The sequence below is a fragment of the Armigeres subalbatus genome, chromosome 3 (genome assembly GCF_024139115.2).
Source record: "Armigeres subalbatus isolate Guangzhou_Male chromosome 3, GZ_Asu_2, whole genome shotgun sequence".
In the NCBI taxonomy this organism is placed as follows: Eukaryota; Metazoa; Arthropoda; class Insecta; order Diptera; family Culicidae; genus Armigeres; species Armigeres subalbatus.
In genome coordinates, this window is record NC_085141.1 from 64,539,440 (window position 1) to 64,562,380 (window position 22,941).

General features: G+C 37.5%; 1 protein-coding gene across 8 annotated transcripts in view; it reads right to left on the reverse strand.

Moving 5' to 3' along the window:
- LOC134223602 (furin-like protease 1) overlaps positions 1 to 22,941 on the reverse strand; it is an 800,923-nt gene that overhangs the window by 454,747 nt on the left and 323,235 nt on the right. For all 8 annotated transcript variants that reach the window (XM_062702787.1, XM_062702791.1, XM_062702786.1 and 5 more), the window contains one exon: positions 390 to 1,515. In XM_062702787.1, coding sequence (XP_062558771.1) covers positions 390 to 1,091 — 702 coding nt within the window. In that variant the 5' untranslated portion in view covers positions 1,092 to 1,515. The remainder of the gene's footprint in view (positions 1 to 389; positions 1,516 to 22,941) is intronic.

Below are 22,941 nucleotides of genomic sequence, written 5' to 3' on the forward strand. Positions count from 1 at the left end.
AATGACCATTCGGCCTAATGGCCTTCGGCCTAACGACCTTCGGCCTAACGGCCTTCGGCCTAATGACCCAGCATCCCTCTCATCGAAGGTATTTCAGTACGATTTGGTGATCACTATAAAATTAATCTATTATTGTTTTCCTTGGTAATGGTATTTTTACTACATGAAATCATAAATTTATAATAATCAGCTGTTCCTGGTAGAATTGTATTCAAAAATGTTTATTTTTCACCTAAAATCAACTTTAAAATATTTTGCCCACATTAAAATCGAATTAAGGTATACTAATGTTTTATTTAGATGGTGACGAATTATACTACATTTTTATATGTATCTTGACAGATAGGCCCAACTCAACAACATCGATAATAAATTAATTTCGACCTTACCTTTCCATGATTGATGAAGCCGTGCTCATCGGCGACTTGCTCTGCTGTCTCCACGCCACCTTCCGGAATATGCACCGCCCAGTGATGCGTAAAGTGTCCGCTGCCTTCGTAATGATCGTCGCTCGCCCTCACACTCCCACTCGCGAACGAATCGTGTTCAACGGCGCTGACCGGCTGCTGCGCCCGGACAGCGTTATCACCAATTTGATTAGGACTGCTACTGCTACTAACACTACTACTGCTGCCACTACTAATTGCATCACAGTAAACCGTGGAAATTGCACCTATTAACACTATGCCTACTATGTACAACACTACTGCTGGTGAACCACGACGCCACCACCGAAATGAGGCCGAACTCAACGACATCGCCGCCGGTAAACTTCGACTACTGCTGCTGCTGCTGCTTTGTTCCGTTGAGCTACCGCTCCCGCTGGCATGCGTCGTCAACATTCTGGACGCCGCCGGGAAAGGCATCGTTGGCAATGGGCAGGACTGGAATGCTACTGTTGAGCTCGTCGCCATCACTTCTTCGGCCGAATCATCGATTCTTCGTAACACGCGATTACTAAATTTGGCACTTTTTCGTCGACGACCACCTCCCCCACCGCCACCCTGACCACAAGGTTCGACTGTCCATCTGACGTCGCTGAATATGACGCCACCACTTCCGGTAACTCTGTTCACCTCGTTGAGCTTCATTGGCGGTCGTCTCTGCAGCCTTTGCGTGATGATAAACTCATTAGGCTCTCAGGCGCCCTTTGCTACATACACAGACACACAGATGCCCAGACACTACACTCGCACAGGACGGTTGTCGTGGCGCTATGGCGGCTTTTTAAAATTGCCTCCGACGAAGACGAATCACTTGAGGCAACAGATTAAAAATGAATTAAAACGCTCCACCTCCTTCCGAGATCCGGGACTTGAGTGGGCGGCGGCGCTTTTCTTTATCTCGTCCGGTACAGGCAGGTGGTAGAGCAGTAATTGAATTAAAACGTGATGCTGCTTACGATGATTAATTTTCTTGTGCGTTTTTATCGAAGCAATCGGCCGATGATGGTTGAGCTGGTTGGTTGCTGCCTGAGCGTGATTTGAGCGGCGCTGCAAGCAGGAAGTTTATTGGCTGTGAAGGAGAAATGAAGAACGGAAATAAATTAGAATCGGGTCATTTTAATGCAATAATGTTTAGTCATGAATTGTGGTCTGGTAAAAGAAAAATACTCGAAGAATAAAGGAAAATACTCGAAGTACAGTGTTCGACCAGGACATAATCAACTGTTAATGATTTCATCATTTGCCGAATCTCCAGAATTCCTTGATAAGTACTGGCACTGGATTATGCAATCCAGAATCTTACATCAAGCAATTTATGCTTGCCCATACGCAATGTTGTTCCATAGCAACTGCCTATATGACCCACGAGTATCTTTGCTCATACTGCAGCCAAAATAGTTTATTTGAAATGTGAGACTATCTTAACCACAAATTGTTTAACTCACAAAACAACTAGGATCAAACCATCCGTAGCTGCTCGGAAGATGGTATTAGATTTGAAACACTCCCCGAATTTAGGGCACGAACCGTCCTAATTGAGAGGAACATGCCTTCTGAGCTGAAGTTTTGATCTTCAACGAACTGTGGAAGGTTCAAGTCGTACCCATATTCTCAGTAAAATGTTTCCTCAATTTTACTGTTTGAAAAAGCCATGTTCATTTCCAGAAAAAGAACGAAGGCGGTAAATAAATATCAAAGGCTGTATCTATTCCGACATTGAAGGCTGTATCTATTCGAACAATAAAACAGCATCAATGAATAAAAACATCTATTGGAAAAAAATAAACTTTCGCTCAATTAGTCTCGTTCTCTGTAACAGCCCAGCGCTGCATGAACGTACGTCAATTAGAGGTTGTCTAAAAATGGCAAACTGATTCGTGGCTTCATAGCCGGGCATTCCAGATGCCAGACGATGTAACTGGTATCCCGGAGAGATATTTAATTAAGGAAATATTTGGATTTCCACTTTTCTGTTCGCTATTTCATTCAATAGCACACAGTTTCGCTCCACCTGAGGCTACAGACAGGGCGTACCTGTATAGAATAGGTCGACGAAAGCACAGTATCCGGGCGCAATGGTGAAAAAGAAAATTTCATGTACCTGTTTTGGTACGTTTTCAACGCTTTTTTTGTAAAATTGCTACTTGCAAATGAAACATATACACACTGTGGGTTTCTAAAGAAATATAGGAATATAAGTAGATAATCATATTTTTTATTCTTGCTGGTTTGGGTGGTCTCCTCTGAGACTAATTACCGGAATTTTGTTGGTTCTGTTTTTTTGATCGATTGGAAAGGAGAAGGCAATGTCGCGCTATGATCACACGATGATAAAAGTCAACAACAAATCATGGAACTGATTTGAAAGTCCCATCCAATAATCCGAGCTGGTAACTTCGTAAAATCGAGGAAATGGAGGGCGGTGTGCTGTGTTAAATCCAATCAAATAGATTACAATTCTGAAAAAAGAATAACACAATGCGAAATAATTACAGTAAATGCGAACAACGAGCAACGCTCAATTGCATCCAATTTTTCTTTTTTTGTTGTCGAAGAGGAATAAAAATCCGACACAAGGAATCAATTTGTTGCAGAACTTTCTCCGGCGGGGGAAGGCAAAGAGCGCCAATTGTGGGTGGTTTTCAATTTCTGTTCAGATGCAATCAAGCGGAAGCGAGTCCTTGCTGCGGTTTTTATTCAGTTTCGGAAAAGCTGGTCCGTGCAAGCTTTCCAGTTATGATTCCATTACATTGAGAGTCCTGCATCATTCGATCTTAAACGAGTACGCAGAATTCAATTACGAAAATGGAAAACTGAGCACTCGGTTTGCTCTATTCTTTTTATTGCGAAAATCGCTCTATTTCATCTTCGCTGTAAACAAAAATGACCAATAAGGTAATTTTCTTTTATTGCTTTCTCTTCTACGTAAGCCAACTGATAATAATAAGAAGAAGAATCCCAAGAATCCTACACGCTATTATGATTCTATCCATTTATGGGTAAACTCAGTCTTGTAAAAAGGGCAGCTACTCATTTGCGGTTATGCATCCTTTTATCCAAAAATGAGTAAACGGGTCTATCAGGGTTTGAATCAAAAAGAGAATGAAAAAGTCTCCCACCTATCATCTCTGTATTCATATACGATATGTAGCCACTAGCGGAGTTAAGCTAGGGCACGATGGGGCACGTGACCCACCAAATCGCATATTTCACTGAAATTTGATCCTATCTAATAAGAAAATTATTTTGAGCTCTTAGTCGAACGTCTTCACTTGTCATAAGAACAGTTTGTAGTATCCAATTTCCAGAATTAAATGAGATAGTACAAACTCGTCTTATGACAAGTAATCATATCTGCAAAAAAAAAACCTGAAAAAATATTTTCCTAGAATTTTGATTATTTCTCGAAAAACTTCCGAAGGATTGCTTGGAATTATTTCCGAAACAGTTTTGAAGAATTCTAGGAATTTCTTTAGAAATTCTAATAGATTTTTCTCTGGTAATGAGTTGCCATAGAGAAAGTAAATCGGGAAGTCGTCGGGAAATTAATAAAATATCTATTTGGTGCTCGGTGGCTCATGCGCATCTATTGTACGTTGCTCCGTTCGAGACAAGTGCAATCTTCAATTGTTTGCAGTAGCCATCGGGAAAGTAAGTACAAAGTGCTGCGCGTGCGTTTGGTCGTCCAAAACGCGATTCTCCTTAGTTTTCATATGTCACCGGGCGTGCAAGGCGAGTTAGTGTTATTTCCCACCCCATAGTTCGCATCACTCCTTAGGCGTGCTGTAAGACGCGCGGCTACAAAGCAAGACCATTCTGAGGGTGGCTGGGTTCGATTCCCGGTGCCGGTCTAGGCAATTTTCGGATTGTAAATTGTCATGACTTCCCTGGGCATAAAAGTATCATCGTGTTAGCCTCATGATATACGAATGCAGAAATGGTAACTTGGCTTAGAAACCTCGCAGTTTAATTACTGTGGAAGTGTTTAATGAACACTAAGCTGCGAGGAGGCTCAGTCCCATTGTGGGGATGTAATGCCAATAAGAAGAAGAAGATCGCATCACTTACCGAAGTGAATCCAGATAAATTATCCTTTGTAACTAAAACGATATCCTATCCCAAGACAATCGTGGAAATGCAGAGGTATACTCGGTATCTAGTAGCAATTAGAATCGAACTAACAATCCTTCCTTTCCCATACAACCGTAAGGACGTGGACGGCGCCGTTATTGACTTTAGATATTGGAGCTCCCGAAACGTGTACATTGAGAATGGATAGCTAGTCCCAAGCCCCATTTATTGTGTTCTCTGCACAATTTCGCAAGTTCTAGTTAATCATGCAGTAGCAACTACGAATTGTAATTTTATAGGAAATTTTTTCCTAAATTCGTTTAAGAATTCCTTTGGAAATACCTTCAGCAATTGCTTTTCAAAATCTATCCGAAATTTTTCAGGCCTTTGAAATTTTTTCTATAATTCATTCTGAATTTTCTCGAGGAATTTCTTCGAAAATTTCTTTTAAAAATCCTTTAGAAATTCTTTCTACTTCAGAAATTCTCGTAATTAAGAATATCACGCCATTTTTTTGTCATTCCTCCTGGGATTCCTTCGGAAAATCGTCTGGAAAGGCTGTCGTAAATTCATCCAGAAATACCCTTTGGAATTTTCTTTTCCTGTTGGTAAAACTATATAAAATTCCTGCTGGAATAATCCCAAATATTCAGTTGGAGTTTTTTTTTTCAGATATTTAAAGAAGAATGAAGTAGAAATTCCTAAGGTTTTTCGGATGGTTTTCTGAGTGAAATTTAAAAAGAAAAAAAAAAGACAGGGACACCGTCTTCGACCAGAAGTCGTACAGACTGAACACTTAACACCTAGCATGAGACAACGGACAGGACACATAACACCCAATGGACCAGTGGAGAATTTTTCGATCACGAAAAGTTTTCTCTTTACCGGGGCGGGAATCGAACCCACACTCCATAGCACATGCATCTAGACGATGGACGTCGCTATCCGCACGGCCACAAAGCCCAAGGATTTCTTACTAGAGTTTCGGAAGGGATTTTCTGAGGAATTACTGGAAGCATTTGTTTGAGATTATACTTCAATAATTGTTGATACAATTTCTTTAAAAAAATTAAAGTTGTTCCCAAATTAAATTTCTGTTGTAAATTTTATGGCAATTTACAAAGAAATTCATAAATAAACGCATAAAAAGAATTCTCCTTAAAGAATTTCGGCTGGTTTTCCTGAAACAATTTCCGTATATATTCTTAAATGTATTTCTGAAGGGTTCTCCATGGGAATTCAAAAAAATGGATCCGACTGATCTCATAAAAGTTTTCCTAAAGGTTTTTTCGAAGAAATTTAGATAGAAGAATTTGTAAAGGTATTCTTGAAGAAATTCCTGTAAGAAATCAAGAGGATTTTCTGATGGAAGATGCCTTTGGAAATTCCTCGAAAATTCAAAGAAGGAAATAAAAGAAATATCGAAAATAATTCGGAAATTCTTTTACGAATACATTTGAGAATTTCTTCAGAAATTCTTTTGAAAATCCTTTTGAAGTTCCTTCAGGAATACCTACGCAAATTGTTTTAGGACTACATTCGGAAATTCTTTTAGTCCTTTCGATGTTTCTTTAGGAATGCCTCTGGAAATTCCTTCAGGAGTTTCTTCAGAAATTGACTTAGGAATTTCTTTGAAGGAATATATTTTGGGAATTCTGCTAGTACTTTTTAATTAATCCTAATTAATTCTTAGAATAACTACGAAATTTTCCTCAGGAATTTCTATAGATCTCCAGGAAGTCTTTCGAGATTTCTTATAGGAATTCCTTTGGTCATTCCTCTTTTTTTTTTTTCTAGAGATCCTTTTAGATCTTTGGAGATTCATTATGAATAGGCTGACCAGATCATTTCGGTGAAAAAACGGGACAAACGCACTTGAAAAACGGGACTTGTCAAAAAACCATGTAACATAATTCAAGAGCTGTGTAAATTTCAAAACTGTTGGTGATTAAAATTTATGAGCTTAATTTTCATTTTCCGTGTAAGAATTTGGAGATTTTTTTTAGAGTGAATCATTCACCACCACCATTCTATTGTATTAAGTTAGTTGTGGAAAAATGCTGAACTACAAATATTTCACTCCTCAAAGGGGCGCGGGCAAAAACACAAAAGAACAAAAAAATCACGCATTTTTCAGAATATTTAAAAAAAAAATTAAACAAATTTGAAATTTTATTCTTATTTAATATTAACATGCATTAAGAATTTTATTACTGATCAGTATAAAAAACTTTCCAATTCTGAACAATTGACCTTTCCCGTCATTTTTTTATTCGCTCAATCGATTCTTCATTTTATTTAAGGTCAACTTCCCAAAGAACCCATATTTTTTGACGCCTCAAAGTATTTTTAAAATTTAAAACAAAAAATAAAAAAGTGCTGTTTTTCAAGATTAGCCTAACATTTCTCGCTTAACTTTTCAAAAGGTCCTAAGTAACATTTTTATCATGAATTAATTTGAATAGCGCAATCAGCAGACCAATATGAAAGCTTTTGATTGCAGTACTCAAATTAATTCATGAAAAAAATGTTACTTAGGACCTTTTGAAAAGTTAAGCGAGATTTGTTTAATTCCGAACGAACATCGGGTGAATTTTTCAGGCCGGTTCGTGTAGCACTTTTAGGCTTTTGTTCTTGATTTTTACAATAGTTAGGGGCTTTAAAAAAATATTAGTTCTTTGCGTAAGTTAACCTTAAATAAGCCAAAAAGTCGATTCAGACAATAAAACGAGATGCAGGGAAAGAATCAATTGAAAATAAAAAAAATTATTCAAAGTACCCTGTCTAAATCCGGTATGGGCATTAGAATAAGAAAAAAATTAAGGAAAACAAAGTCAAAAGACAAATACGAAAAGAGCAATAAGGTGGGATTATTGATGTTCCGTGCTAAAATCCCTTTTCATGAATATAAGGGAAGGAAAATCTGCATATAAGAATAACAAGAATCTCAACAAGGAAAGAAGATGAAGAAGATGTAGTTTTAATTATTTCCATTAATATACTTGGCGCATTAGAATAAATACCAAATCTAATCAATTTACAGTCCTTTTTGATCGAAATTGATTTAAATGACGCTAAAAGTAGCCTCACGCCTCGGGAATCTCATCCATTGATTTTGTTCCCATGTGCTTCCATAAAGGCTGGACTCAAGCAAATTCGTCGCGAAAAGTAAAACAAATCCTGTCTAATTTATGGGCTGGTTTACAGTTCGGACTCTCGGAGATTCCCGCCGGATTGTGGAAATTAGAATGTCTGTCCCTGCGCTTCATTTTATTCTCAGGATATACATGCCTACTAAGTTACCGGTTCCGTTCGGAATAAGCAAAAAAAAAGTCATTGAAATGAAAATTTAAGAAAAAATCTCCCTTTGTCACCTGTTGTCATTAACTGTTAAAAATCTTAAGAAAAGTCGTTTCACGCAAAATACATAACGGCATCGATAGCATTCTTTTGAAAGCAACACTAATAACATAACATCTCACACTTTTTTGATGAGTTTCGTTCACTATCTTTGTATTTGGTTTTAGATTCCTGCTTAAAATATTGAATTTGTTTGAATAATATTTTGGAGCTCTTTGGGAGAATCAGTGAAAAAACGGGACAAATTGAGGTTTTTCTAGATTACGACGGGACAGCACAATAAGGTCTAAAAAACGGGACTGTCCCGTTAAATACGGTACGTATGGTCAGCCTAATTATGAAACTCCTTCGGAATTTCCTTTGAGCATTATTTCGAAATCTCTTATAAAATCCAAAGAATCCTTTCGAATTCCCGTTAGAAACACCTATGACAACTCCTTTAGAATTTTCTATTTCATTCTTCAACGGGGAGAACTCTTTCAACAAATTTTCCTATATTTCCTTTCCCATAATTCCTGCAGGAATTTTGAAAGAAATATTACATTGTTTTACTGAAATAATTTCTGGAGAAATTTGAAAAAGCCTTTCGGGAGGTTCTACGGACGAATCTCTGAAGGAATATTCAAATGAACTACTGTAGGAATTTTATGAATATTTCCTGGAGGAGTACCCTTCAGAAATTCGAAGGATTTTCTGGAGAAAATTCAAAAATTCTTGCGCAAATCCGGACAGTAATAAAACAAAACCCTGTTTTAAATCTAAAATTAAGACTTAATGCCAAAAGTATAAACCCAAAAATATCGGGATTGCAGTCGAGCCATCATCATACTTATTCGGATATTCTCAAATATTCTTTAGGAACTTACTTCAGGAGTTGCTTCGGAAATTTATCCAGAAATTTCTTAGAGTGTTCATTCAGGCGCGAATTTACCCAAAAGTTCGTTGCCAGATATTTTTTCGTTTTCAGGAATTAATCCAGAAGATCTGTCATGTATACCTTCAAAAATTCCTCCAGAAATTCCATCGTAAATTACCCTAAGTAATTTATCGGTAACTCCTCCATGAGTCGCAGCAAGGATTTGTGCGTGGACGGTCGCAGTTTGTTTCTGCTGTCCAGGGACGGGAATGGTTGACATTTCTTTTTACCATTCATTCTTCCATGCAAAAAAATAAAAACAAAACCACGGCAGCCACAGCAGCAGCCACGCCAAGCAGACGACAGTCGACACATGCGTTTACCATTTTCTCTCCCCACAATTCTCGGGTACTTTTTCAAATCGGCGTATGTAACATTTTGATCAAGCTGAGATAATCGGCTTGGAAGTTTTCAGATTTCATTTTTATTCCTATTTAAAAACTAAACATTTTTATTGCAAGTGAATTCACCTCAATGATACATTAAGAAAAGGTTCATCGTCACTGACTCTGAAATCTGTCCTGCGTGTGAACATTTCAGTTATTTTGACAAAAATATATGTTACAACATTCTGCAAAAGATAAATCACACACGTCGTTCTGATAAGTCAGCATGACCGAGGTCATGCTACTTTCGTCGAAATGTTACGCTGCTCCGTATGCTGCATTGTTGATACGTCGAAATGTTGCGTCAAGTTGAAACGTTTCACGCACATGCGACAAAAAAATGCAACACTTACAGCACGACGTAACAACATTTGCTGCAGAAAAACAACGTAAAATGTTTTTCTTAACAAAAATCAGAATTTTCAAGCAACAAGCTTAATTTTGAACTCAGTGATGAAAAAGTACAAGCAGACGCACGTTTTAAACTATTTAGTTGTTCGAAAAAACTTTTTAAAGTACATTTTTTGCTAAGCGGTGTATGTGCAATATTTTCAATAATGATGTTACACCGTTTTGTAAAATATTGATTTACATTTTTAATAACGCATTTTCATGTAGCTTTGAAGATATACACATTTTTAGATGAATTTGATGCCATATGCTATTGAAAACGGGTTTGTTTACAATTTGCGATATACGCCGTTTTGAAAAAGTACCCGAGAATTAATGTTTTCGTACAATAATTTCACAACGTATAACCGTTTTTGGTGGGAAATATTCATTTCATTGCTACTTGCTTGATTTAGGGACAAGAACGAATAAATCAGTATCTACGGATAGCACTCCTTCTAGGTTTTGCGCCACAGGTAATTAAACTCGATTCTGTGCTGTTTGCGCTGCGCACGAGCTGAAACAAAAAATCTCATGCAAATGCTGACCGCGCGCCGGCACGACTCTAACGTAGCAGCAAACAAACAGTCCGCTTCATCGGAAAAATAAATGTCACGATGTCGCGTACATTTTTTTGGCAAACTGTTTCGGTTTGTTTGGTGCATGAAATTTGACTGAAAAAAACATAAACATTCGCATAATCAAAGTGTTTTAATGTACATTTCCCAACACTGATGCTGTCAAGTTTTTTTTTTTAATTTTCGACCGATTATTAACGATTCTGGAAACCGCAAAAGCCGATTTGATTGTACTTGTGATAAGCATCGCTGTCAGTTCAATCGCCGGAAGGATTCCAAGCTAGAAATACAACGTGCTTCCTGGACGCAAAATCCAGATGCCGTGGCTAGTAGCCTGGAGAAGCAGTGGCTGTGAAGATGATCTGCGAGCTGACTGTTATAGTTGGGTATCGAGACTTCCTCATCATGTTCGAAGGCGTATTCGGATTTGGCGCATGGTTTCAAAGACGGGATGTCGCCTCTTGGGATGTTTCTTGATTCAGATGGCTGAGTGACACCATTTGGCAGTTACCCCGAAGCCGCTAACAACGACAAATTACATTGGTAAGCCAGTTCTAGTTATTCTATTTTAGGGTAATAAGGTATAATAGACCCCTCCCCCATAAACACCCGCGTAAAACTCGACTCCAATGTGCAAATGTGGAAGCATTATACGTTACATAATGGGAATAAAAGCTAATGATTACAAGTAAACTACACGATAGTTCCTGGTGCCCGGATAAATTCAAATTTCGCAGCCCCTACCGAAAAATAGAGAAGGCGATTTAACATAAAGTTGTGACAAAACGTTCTATGCTAAGACAATGTAACAATAAAACGGGACTGAGTTAACTCCTTGATAAAAGTACAATATATGTAACCGAAACGTCGGATAAAAACGTAAAACCCGTTTTTGAGCATAAGAAGACTGAAAGACATAACCTCAAATATCACCATCATAGTTAATCTCTCACACGGCATTCTGTTTACCAAAACGAACCTAGCTACAGTCCCCACCCCCTACATCCAATATCCGAGTGATTTCTCGTGGAAGTGCAGATGACTCGTCGGCTTCCATCAAAGCGAGTATCACGTCAACAATGTCCTACCCATTCCTCAATTGACCTGCATTCGAACACGGCCGGCGTCGGTATTGCTTAATTTTTGGTCACCAATTTTTACACATTGAGGATGTTTGTCCCAAATATTATCTGCTGGTTCTCTGTATAATCACAGCTGGCTTGGCCATAACGGTGAGCAACCGTGGGTGGTCAATCATCTTTATGCTCATGCTCATGCTCACGAGTGATTCAATCAAAAAGCAAATTTATTTCACTACAAACGATGTGGCTCTTTCAAACTGCAGCTTAATTTTTTTCCCCATTTTTCTAACAATTTAAAATTATTAAATATTACCATACCAGTTTTCTATGATATTGCAATGCGTAAGTTCGGAGAATTACTCATTAGAAAAGATTATTTCCACCAGAAATTAATTACCAATTCAAAATTTAGTTCACTTTCCATTTTATAGTTGGATTATTGCTATTTGCAATCACTTTCAATAACATTTATTTATTTGATCAAGCCCGAGGTCAAACAAAATACCACTAACAGAAAACGCAAACATAAAATCTGGACGATCAGAACCAGGGTAGTTTGTACTGGATTTTCAATAGTTTGGACTTTTAGTCAGAAAATCGTGCTAAAGGGATAAATCTCATGAAAACGAAATAGTCCCACAGTTCAGAATAGTTAACCAGTAAACGAAAATCTTTTTCTAAAAGCATTTTCTTCCAACGACACTTATTTTCATGATTCTTGGTACAACCAGTAGACTTTGAAGTGATCGATGAGCTTCACTTTCATTCATCTATCTGAAGGAAAGAATCTAGATGAACAATACTCAGAACCGTAATTTCAAAAAGATTTACCAATGATTGGGCCCCACTAATAAATGTCAAAACTCAATAAAACAAATGTGTTCCTTACTATCAAAACCAAAAAGTCGTATAACTATCAAAACCAAAAAAAATTACCTAGGCTGAACCGGGGATACAAATCAGTCACTTCCAGCATGGTCTGGGCATGCTCAGCTCACAGGTAGGTAAAAATGATTTGATAATATCATCCTTGGAAATGTGATTAATAATCGTCAGGTTTTCAAAAATTGTAAATTCTCATAGGGAAACGGTTCGGCACTTCATCTTATAGCTCCTATTTCCATTCCACAGGGCTTGGATGAATGAAGCAATGAAGATGATGACCGATGCTTCAGCACCAGATATACTCCCGAGGAAGGTAGCTTCATTTGAGAACGGTTTCAAAGTGCTAAGTGAAGAATGCTTCCTCGCTCCATATGACACTGTTGTATGAAACAGTTGGAGAGTGAAATCAAGCACCCGCTAGTGCAGAGAATAGTGCTGTCCAATGAGCAGCTCGAAGTAGCTCGAAGTTGTTCCTGTCACGCTCATGCCCGTTTGTTGACAAAAAAGAACGAGCAGGACGGGAACAACTTCGAGCTACTTCGAGCTGCTCATTGGACAGCACTAATATTTAACTCTCTTGCCTCATTTATACTGAGTCGCGCATATCTGTTGGAATGAATGTGTGAAAGAGAAGTATATAATGCACGCTCTCTCTTTCTCGCTAATACGGTTTTGTATTTACACAACACTCACTCGCATCTGAAACACTGCCGATGAACGAAGGAAGCATCCTCAATTCACGCTGCCCTACGAACGAAGCATCCTCGGCACTACCCGGCTTGTGAAGATGCCACGTTCAAAATTCTCCACTTTCAATGTATAATGGAACGTACACACGGTCAAGCAGTTTGACCAACATTGACTCCACCTCTCGTTTGTTCAAACATCCATCAAGTTTTATCAACAGCGACACGAACAATCAATTTATTCGACCAACAATATCACACACGAACGACCGAAGCGCCAACTTGAGCACCAACCATCAAAAAATATATGGGGGTTTGTGCAACTTCACTACAAATGCTCAAACATGTTCGGCGAACCTTGACTCCACCCCCGACAACTCAAACCAAAATCAAACCGTTTTATTTTTTTCCAACCGAGCCGCCAACTGTCAAATTGTTGTTCGAACAACTTCACACACGTTCAAACAAAGCAGCAACCGAAGCGTTTTCTTGGGGGTGGAGTCAATGTTCGTCGAACTGCTTGACTGGTGTGTACGTTGCGTAAAACGAATGCTTTGTATTTGCCTCTTCCCTTGTTCGTGCCGAAAGCAGCACGTCATCGAGCGAACTTCAATCGGTGCACCGAAATAAAAACCACGCTGTGGGCTAAAAACGAAGTATTCGTTCGTTTTTGAACGAATTTTCCAAGGCCTGCCATCCCATCAAAAACAAAGTAATGAAAATGAATTTGGTTTGTTTCTTATTTTTGTGATTTTTTTCTCCAGGGAGCACGCGTGTTAGCAAAAGAAAGCGATGAGATTGGGGCTATATTTCTTTGTTTCGCGATGAGATGAATATATGTTCAGTGAGATGGAAATCGGAACAGTTCCCCTATATCTGGATAAATCTCTACGATTATTTTTTTCTAATTTACATTTAAATCCAAAAAGTGTAACAAAACAAAAGTATATTGATCAGGGAGAGATTGCATACCAGTGATTTTAGCCATTGCGAAGCGGTAATGTAATTAGACTCAAAATAAAATAATTAGAAGAATATTCATGTATTGCCTTTGATTCATGAAGAATGGTTAAAAAATAAAGGAAAGGCTCAACTTGGGAGTGACTCGTGACTGGCTGCTGGTATTAGATTAGAATGCAGGTTCCATTTGGAAAAGAAAACAAAAAATATTTTCCTAGAATTTTGATTAATTCTTGAAAAACTTACGAAGGAAATTTCTTTAGAAATTCAAATAAATATTTCTCCGGTCTTCAGCAATTCCTTTGCAAAATCTATCCGTAATTCTTTCAGGCTTTGGAAATTTCATCGATAATTAATTCTGAATTTTCTCCAGGAATAAGTTAGAAAATTTCTTCTGAAATTCAAAAAAAAATTTCTTCTTCTTCATTCCTCTTGGAATTCCTTCGGAAAATCGTCTAGAAAGGCATCCAGAAAATTCTTCGCGGAACTTCCTTTTCCTTTTAGTAAAACCATATGATATTCCATATTATTATATTATTATATTATATTATTATATATGATATTCCATATTATTATATATTTTATATGATATTGGATTTTTTCGGATGGATTTCTAAGTGAAATTTCAAAAAAAATTCAAGAATTTATCACTAGAGTTTCGGAAGGAATTTTCTGAGGAATTACTTGAAGCATTTGTTTGAGAGTGTCCTTCAATAATTGTTGATTCAATTTCTTTAAAACAATTGAAGGAGTTCCCGAATTCAATTTCTGTAGGAAATTTTAAGGCAATTTACAAAGAGATTCATAAATAAACGCATAAAATGAATTCTATCTAAAGAATTTCGGAAGGTTTTACTGAAACAATTTCCGTAGATATTCTTAAAGGAATTTCTGAAGGGTTTTCCGTAGGAATTCCAAAAAAATGGATCTGATGGAAATGGATCATAAGATTCATTTAGTATTCCTAATGGATTTTCCGAAGGAATTTCTAAACGAATTTTCGAAGAAATTCCTAGAAGAATTTGTAAAGGTATTCTTGAAGGAATTCCGAAGGATTTTCTGAAGGAATTTTCGAGGAAATTAAGAAAGTTATTTCCGAAAATAAATTGGAAGATGCCTTTGGAAATTCCTCGAAAATTCATAGAAAGAATTAAAAAAAAATATCGAAAGTTTTTTCGGAAATTATTATACGAATTATTTTGGGAATTTCTTCAGAGATTCTTTTGGAAAATCCTTCTGAAGTTGCTTCAGAAATACCTACGCAAATTGTTTTAGGAATACCTTCGGAAATTTCTTTAGTCCTTCCGATGTTTGTTTTTGGAATGTTTTTGGAAATTCCTTTGAGAATTTCTTCAGAAATTGATCTAGGAATTTCTTTGAAATATATTCAGGGAATTCTGCTAGTACTTTATCAATTAATCCCTTCTGAAACTCTAGGAAGAAATTCTGAAAAAACCTTCGAAATTTCCCACAGAAATTTCCCCAGATCTCCCCAGAAAGGAATATTACATTGTTTTACTGAAGGAATTTCTGGAGAAATTTATAAAGGTCTTTCGGGAGGTTCTACAGACGCATCCCTGGAGGAATATTCAAATGAACTACTGTGGGAATTTTATGGATTATTCCTGGAGCAGTACCCGAAAGAATTTCTAAAGGATTTTCTGGAGAAATTTAAAAAAATCTTGCGCGAATCCAGACAGCAGTAAAACAAAACCCGTTTTTTAAATCTGGAATTACGACTTTATGCCAAAAATAAAAACCCAAAAATATTACAATCGGATTACAGTCGATCCGTCATCATACTTCTTCGGATATTCTCAAGTATTCGGTAATTCCTCTGGCGATTCATTAATAATTTCCTCAAAGAATTTCTTAAAAAATCCTCAGCAAATAAATCTAGAAACACCTTCTGAAATTACGTTAGGAATTCTTTTGAAAATTTCTCTCAAAATTTGTCTAAGAATTCTTTTGGAAAATCCTCCGGAAATTCTTTAAGGAATTCCTTTAGCCATCCGCCGGAATTACTTTCAGGAATTACCTAGCAAATTTCCAGAGGAATTTCCAAAAGAACTTGAGTTGCTCTGTAGATTCTTCCAGACATTCCATTGTGTTTTTTCAGGGATTCTTAAAGCAAATTCTCAGGAAATTACTTCGGAGATAAATACAGAAATTCTTTTGGAATGCATCAAGATATTCTTTCGAAAAGAAGGAATTTTATATTTCCCTAAAGAATTCTCTTTAACCTTTTTTCTTTTTCTCTTTTAAAAACCTTTAAAAAACACTTGCATCTTGAACGTTCTTTCGGAAATTCCTCAAGAGATTTCTTCGAAATTTTCTGAACGATTTTTTTAAAAGAATTTCTTTGGAAGCTCTTTTGGAAATTTGGTTGGAATTCCTACGGAAATTCTACGGAAATAGCTTCGGAAATTGTATCAGGAAAACCTCCCGAAATTCCCGTATGAGAATTCTTTCGAATTTTTTTTCAGAAATTGCTTTAGAAATTCTTGCGGAAATTGGTTTAGAAGTTCCTTCGAACTTTTTTATGAAGTTGTTCAGCAATTATTTCAGGAATTTCTTTAAAAAATTCTTCCAGTTATTCCTTAAGAGATTCCTCTACAAAGATGGAAGAATTCTTGGAAATCCTTCAGAAATCTTTCAAATCTTCATCCAGGAATCCCGACGGACATACCTCCGCAAATTCAATCAGATATTTCTTGAGACGTTCGAATATTCCTTAATTTTTTTCTCGGAAATCACTTCAGAAATTCTTTTGGGAATCATTTGAAAATTACTTTAAGAATTCTTTCCGAAATTTCATCTGGAAATTCCTTTTAAATTTCCGTTAGAAACTCTTCAGAAAATTCTTTTACTAGGTATTTTCTATTTCACTCTTCAATAAATTTTCGGAAAAAATCTTCCAACATTTTTTTTTTTTTTGAATTTAAGAAGAAATTTCGTATGGTTTTAAGATTATTGCCGCAGGATTTCTTGGAGGAAGTTTCCAAGGAATTTCCGGATAAATTTACAAAGGTCTTTCCATAGAATATTTCAAAGAAATGTCAAGAGGAATTCCTGGCGTAATTTGTTGGAGGAGTTCTCAAAAGAATTTTGAAGAAATTCTTAAAAAAAACTCGTAAATGAATCATCGAAGAAATTTTTGGAATTTTCTTAGATTACCTTCTTTGAATTTCCAAGGGAATTTCTGGATTTATCTGCAAAGTTATTTCCGGCGAATTTTCTGGGGAAACCACAAGAGGAGATTTTTGTCCAAGCTTGTGGAAGGAATTCTTGTCAAAGAAAATAGAATTTCCGATAGTAGGAAGGAAATACCTGAAGGAATACCTGAAATAATTTTTCGAGTTTTGTATAGGAATTTCTGTACCTCCCCGTAACGCTGGGTAGACATCTTTGCGTGGTGTGTTACGGTGTAAGATCTACCACGGTCGCATTGTCAGCTACAGGCAAATCCTGACCCAACGAATACCTTCCCCAATATCCAACTCCGTGGTACTTATGAGGGTGTCGCTGAGTCGGGGGTAGGGTGGTCTAACCGGTAGTACTGAAACCGGTAATACCGGTATTACCGGCCAATTTTGGGTACCGAAAATACCGGTATTAGAGACGGAAAATACCGGTTTTTTGTGTTATTTTAAATTTTGCTGTCAGTATAAAAAATCGCGAATAATTTTGACCTACTTTTATCAACTCAACTGCCTGTAATCGCATATCTGTCCCATATAAACAGAAAATCCAGCATAGATGGGACAGATATTCGGTAACAAGCAGTAAAGACTCATCGAGCATAAAATACATCAATTAAATGCGCGCATGAGTAACTTTGCCCAAGTAAGCTTCATGGACGAAGCTAACGCTACAACAAAAATCGATCAACATCGTCATCAATCATACTTGTTGCTTTATTATCTTAGCCATCTGTCGCTGCGAATGACTTTTTCTGACTTTTTTGAACATTGTTGATATCGTCGAGAATTTTCCCGCAATGTATGAAATTGTGAAAAAGTACGAGCCGTAGTAGTTCTTTTCCGGAGACCACCTGTGAAAAACGATTTTCTGCAAAAATATGTCCATGGCGTCCCAATTTACGTAGGAACAATTATCAAATCAAGCCACTTTTTCGATGCTTTTAACTTTTAAGGAACAAATCCAAGAGAGACGATATAAATACGCCGATCCTTTTCTTTTTGAATAATTATGCCGTGAAGCAATTAATCAGAAACGATTTTGGCATTTTCTTCGAGGCATCCAAAGCTACTTTGATTAAGCAAGCGTATGGGATCTTGAAGCATCTTATGATTCCTGATGCGATCGTTGAAACAGAGACAACGTTCATACCTGACGATCGGTACGAAGAAGATGTCTCCATGAATTTTTTTTTTCTGGTTTATCGGTTAAAGAACAAGTAGTGAAGAGACTGTAGCAGAGCAAAACACTTACGTTGCTGGTGGCAAATACGTTAACGGATCCTTGCATACAATCCGTAGGGAATTCTCCTATTATGAATCGGAAGGGATAAAGGGCAAGTATTTGACACTGATTTTCGATAGTCTTGGAACCATTCGTCCTACTTCGGTTGAACCAAAGAGGGCATTCTCAGTAGTTGCAAACATTGCTAAAAAAAATCCAATGCGGATTGGAAGATAAGTCGCATACTTAATGTTTACTTAAGTTTCGCTTCGCCCAGCTCAACAAGCAATGATTTTAACATTTGAAGTTTGTCAATAAATATTGTTTTCACCCAAAAGTCCAAATCGAAAGTTTTTCTTTTACTACCTGAAAATTTCACAAAAACCGGTATTCTACCGGTAATACCGGTATTGACTCCATCAAATTCCGAATACCGGTATTTGACAAAAATGGCCAATACCGACCACCCTAGTCGGGGGCCTCTCGTTAAGTAAGTACTACACCAACACTTCCTTCCCCTCCCAAGTTACGGTGAAGATGGGCGTGGCCAGGAGTAGTAATCCTCATGCTTTTGTGATTTTTATCCTTGATTGAAATCAAGGACCACACCCACCTTGATTTCTGATAGCAATCTGAATAAGGATTTCAAAAGAAAAACATGAGTATCACTAGTGTCCAATCTACGAAGTACACCGTAACTATGCTATGCTATGCTTTATATAGGAATTTCTGTACCGCCTAATTTTTTTTTGGAAAAAATCTTGGTGGTATTTCTTAAAGAATTATTTACGAAAAAATGGTAGAAGTCAATTCCCCAGAAATTCTTGAGAACATCCGAAGAATTCAGTACAGTAATAAACCCCAGTTTCTGTAGATGGTCCGTGATGGACACCACGGGAAAATCGGATGAATCAGTGACACCTGTGTCATATAGCGATAATTTCGGTAGATCGCTGAGGTCCAAGTCGTCTTCGTCCATCCACTCGCAGTCCATATTTTCCCCTCGGGCCACAACCGCCATCCACCCATGCTGGCGTGTTGCAGCAACACGTACTGGTCGAATCCTTTTAAATGCTGGTGGTGTCGGAGTGGAGTACGCTTTATGCAGTCTTCGATGCTTACGAAGCATTACCACCGAAGCGAAATATAACCCACAAGTACAACAGATACGGTCGTTTAATATGGTTTTCACAGATGTACAATACATAGCATACGGAATCATCTTATATACACTGGCTGATTTCGGTAACATTTTATCAATCTGCAGGGAATTCAAAACGAACATCGGAGGGAAGTGCAATGTTTCGTCTTTCAAAGATCCGATCAACCCATGCGATTTTTGTGACAAGGAAACTGGTGGTGGCAAAAATCTGTTTTGCAATACATTCTGTATGCTACTCCGCACGAGCGAACAACAGTTTTTGACCCTTCCTTCGGAAGTGTCTATAATTTCACTTTGTATGCGTTACGCAGGTGTGTTACGTATTAATCTATAAAGAAATCTCGTGATTTATTAAATAAAATGTATGGTATTTGAAACAAATTCACTTCCACATTGAAAATATAATTATAACAAATAATATGATATGGAATTATGCCTATTTTTCTGATTTGTTTCAAAGAAACAAATGATTTTTATTGAGGAACATATAGAAGCATGTACAAAAAAATCTTCTCAGAAAAGCAAAAACGTAAAAATTGAAAGGGATTTCAAAAATTTCTTCAGTAGAAGCTAGATAGCAAATGTGAGCATGTTTTGAGACACTAATAGATCACTTATATGCATGTATGTGTGCGTATGTGTGCAAATTCTGAAATTTACTACCATAAAAATCTCGCTCATTTTTAAGGTATTGAACAAGTTGAGTTTTACCAAATTAGGCATCCATAAGGTGAAATATATGGTATTATTGAACGCTATTGAGTTTCGCTCAGATCAATGACTGATTTAGTTAGTTCTGGATTAGGGTTTCTTACCCCATTCCCGGCCTAACTTGCATACGACTGCATTACTTAATTGATATTTATGACAGGAAGCTGAATTTTGTGGGCTGTATAATACTGCATTGAGGTTCACTTCTGATTAAAAAAAAGCTATCCGTGCTAAATATCGTTCAAAAAAGCTTTTATTTGATTTTAATTAACGAGGTGCAGCACTCATTTCAGTCATAGTGATTTAATTTCCGGCCCACTTCCAAACCAGTTCCCGGCCTAAGCAAAATTTTGCTCAATCTCTCAATTTATTACTCTCTTTCTCTCTCGGGACGGTAGAAAATGCGACGTAAACAAAAATATGCACGTTCCACGACAACAAGATGCCAGATGGTATTATTCGTAATCATGTTTATTTGGTTGAGAAGATATATTTACTCATCCAAATTTCTTCCAAATACTTAAAAACAATATTTTTTTCACCTTTTGAAATCGAGAGAATTATAAATAACATAATAGCGTCAACGTATTAGACAGTTTTCCTATTAACAATGAAGGATCGTTTTCATACTCCTGGCCTTTTGGCAGCACGGTGCGGCAAGAAGTTCTTGGGCCGAGGTAATTTTTTGTTCGGTTTGAGGATACATTTTAAAATGTATTCTAATGTGTTTAAATAAGTTCTAGTGAAACGAAAAATTAGGAAGAATTGAAGCGCGTGTGTTTAGAATTATGGTGTGGTGATTAACAGATTCAAGCAATGGTTGTATCGAGCACTGTGACGATTTTCAGGTAGGTGTTTATTTGATGATACCGTTTTGTAAAAGTGGAAAGAATTACTCCGGCTCAGTGGTGTGGCATCGGAGAGCGAAATTCTGAAATCTGCATTTTTATTTTCTACAATTGGATCAATTAGGAGTTAAACAAGTGGTTGAAAAATATTGAGTATTGTGAAAAATAAATGGGAGACTTTTTAAAAATTATCAATCATGAACCTACGGCTTTCAAACAGTATAAATCATTAGTTTTCTGAGCAGTGAGCCGGGAACCGGGTCCATAGGCCCAAGTAGTGATTCACCCTATTTAATATCGAGGTCTCTGGAAATTACGAGTACAATATATGCAACCAGCGTTACGATAGTTGCTAACCATGTCACAATAGTTATTCAATCCTGACGAGCGCCTTATAGATAGGCAGCATGAAGTACAGAATGTTATTATTCGTTAAGTTGTCACTCAACCCAAGACATCCGCCTTTGGGTAGGCAATTATTTTGTCACTTTCACGGTAAATCGCCGTGGGAAGCTGAGTAGTTTTATCTCGTTTTAAATACTGGAGTCTGCAAAAAAATTCCTTATAACTAAGGAAGGGTCAAAATTTCACTGTAGGTGGATTAATCTGGGTTTTTTAGAATAAAATCAAGATCACGATTTGCATAATTACCTGTCGGAACATTTCAAGATCTGAAGAAGGTATTGACTGGTTCTGACGTGAGCTGCAAACCAGCTTTGATCGAGCTCGTGAAATAAGTCTGGATCAGCCTCCGACAAATCAAGCTCAACATACTCAGTCACCGTTGGATAGCCATCGATCGTCAACTCATTCCACATATCTGCGAGCAACTCACCTGCGAATTTGAAATTTCGCTTCTCCATATCAGAATCGGTGGTTCTTAATTAGCTATCCAAATGTGATCCGAAATGGTCGTGTGGAATCAAAAAACCAGCGTGCTCCTTACTCAACGGTGCCATGCGTCGTTCAACTCTGTTGAACGCGCTGCGGCCTGGCGCATTCGTCGCAATGAATAGCGCATCGAGATTATGTTCCTTGAAGTGATGAATGGCAACCTGGATCACTTTCCGATACCGTGGGTTTTCATCGGGACCGCCATCGACGATGAAAATCAAGACTGGCTTGATCAACCCATCGAACTTCATTAAATTTTCAAATGATTCAAGGCAGAGCAGGCGCTCAAAATCCAAAGCATGTGAGTAAGCCGTTGAAGATGAGTGCTTACCGGATCGTATGGCAATATACGTCGGGCCAGAGTAGCCTACAGCCTCAGGCCGCCCAAGCCCGTTCGGCTTATTTCGATGGCTGCGTACACAGAAGGAATGAATTTATGCTTATTCGCAACTACCCAGTCGTGGTCGGGCAGCGTGACCTTATACTCCACGTGCATAATAATGGGGGCCTGCTTATTGGCAGCTGCCAAACCAATAGCAACCCTCGCTTTGTCATCCTGTCTAATAACTCCAGCTTCGTTAGGACCGAGAAGCGACGCTAGTTTTTCAAGTGATCGAATCGAAGCTGTACAGAATCGGCCATCAAGATGATCCTGATGTTTTGTATTGCTCGCACGAAGCAGTTTGACCGGTACCGTAGAAATGTGGCGTTTTCCTTCGCTGCTGTCAGCTCGCCTCGGGATCAAACGTAGATAAGTGGCTGATCGTTTGATACTAAACCCTTTTGACTGCAATGCAAGAGTCAGTTCATTGAGAGATTTCACACTTCTTATTCTTTCATCGTGTCATCTGTCATGAGCAGCAGACCCATGCAGTGCTATATCACAAATTGTCTTGAGCAGATAAGGTTGCTCTTCTTCAATCCTTGGACGTCCAGCTGAGTTCCGAAACGAGAAGTACATTCCTAAACATATTCTATATATTTTACTAGGTTCTTATTTTACTAAAAATGTAATTATTAACAGTAGACTGGAGTAAACATACAACTTATTTTTTAAATGCTAGCTGCCGATATCGACCTTAAAAATGAACTAAAAACATTTCGCGTCTAGCACAACTTATCGAAAAAACAAAAATCAGTG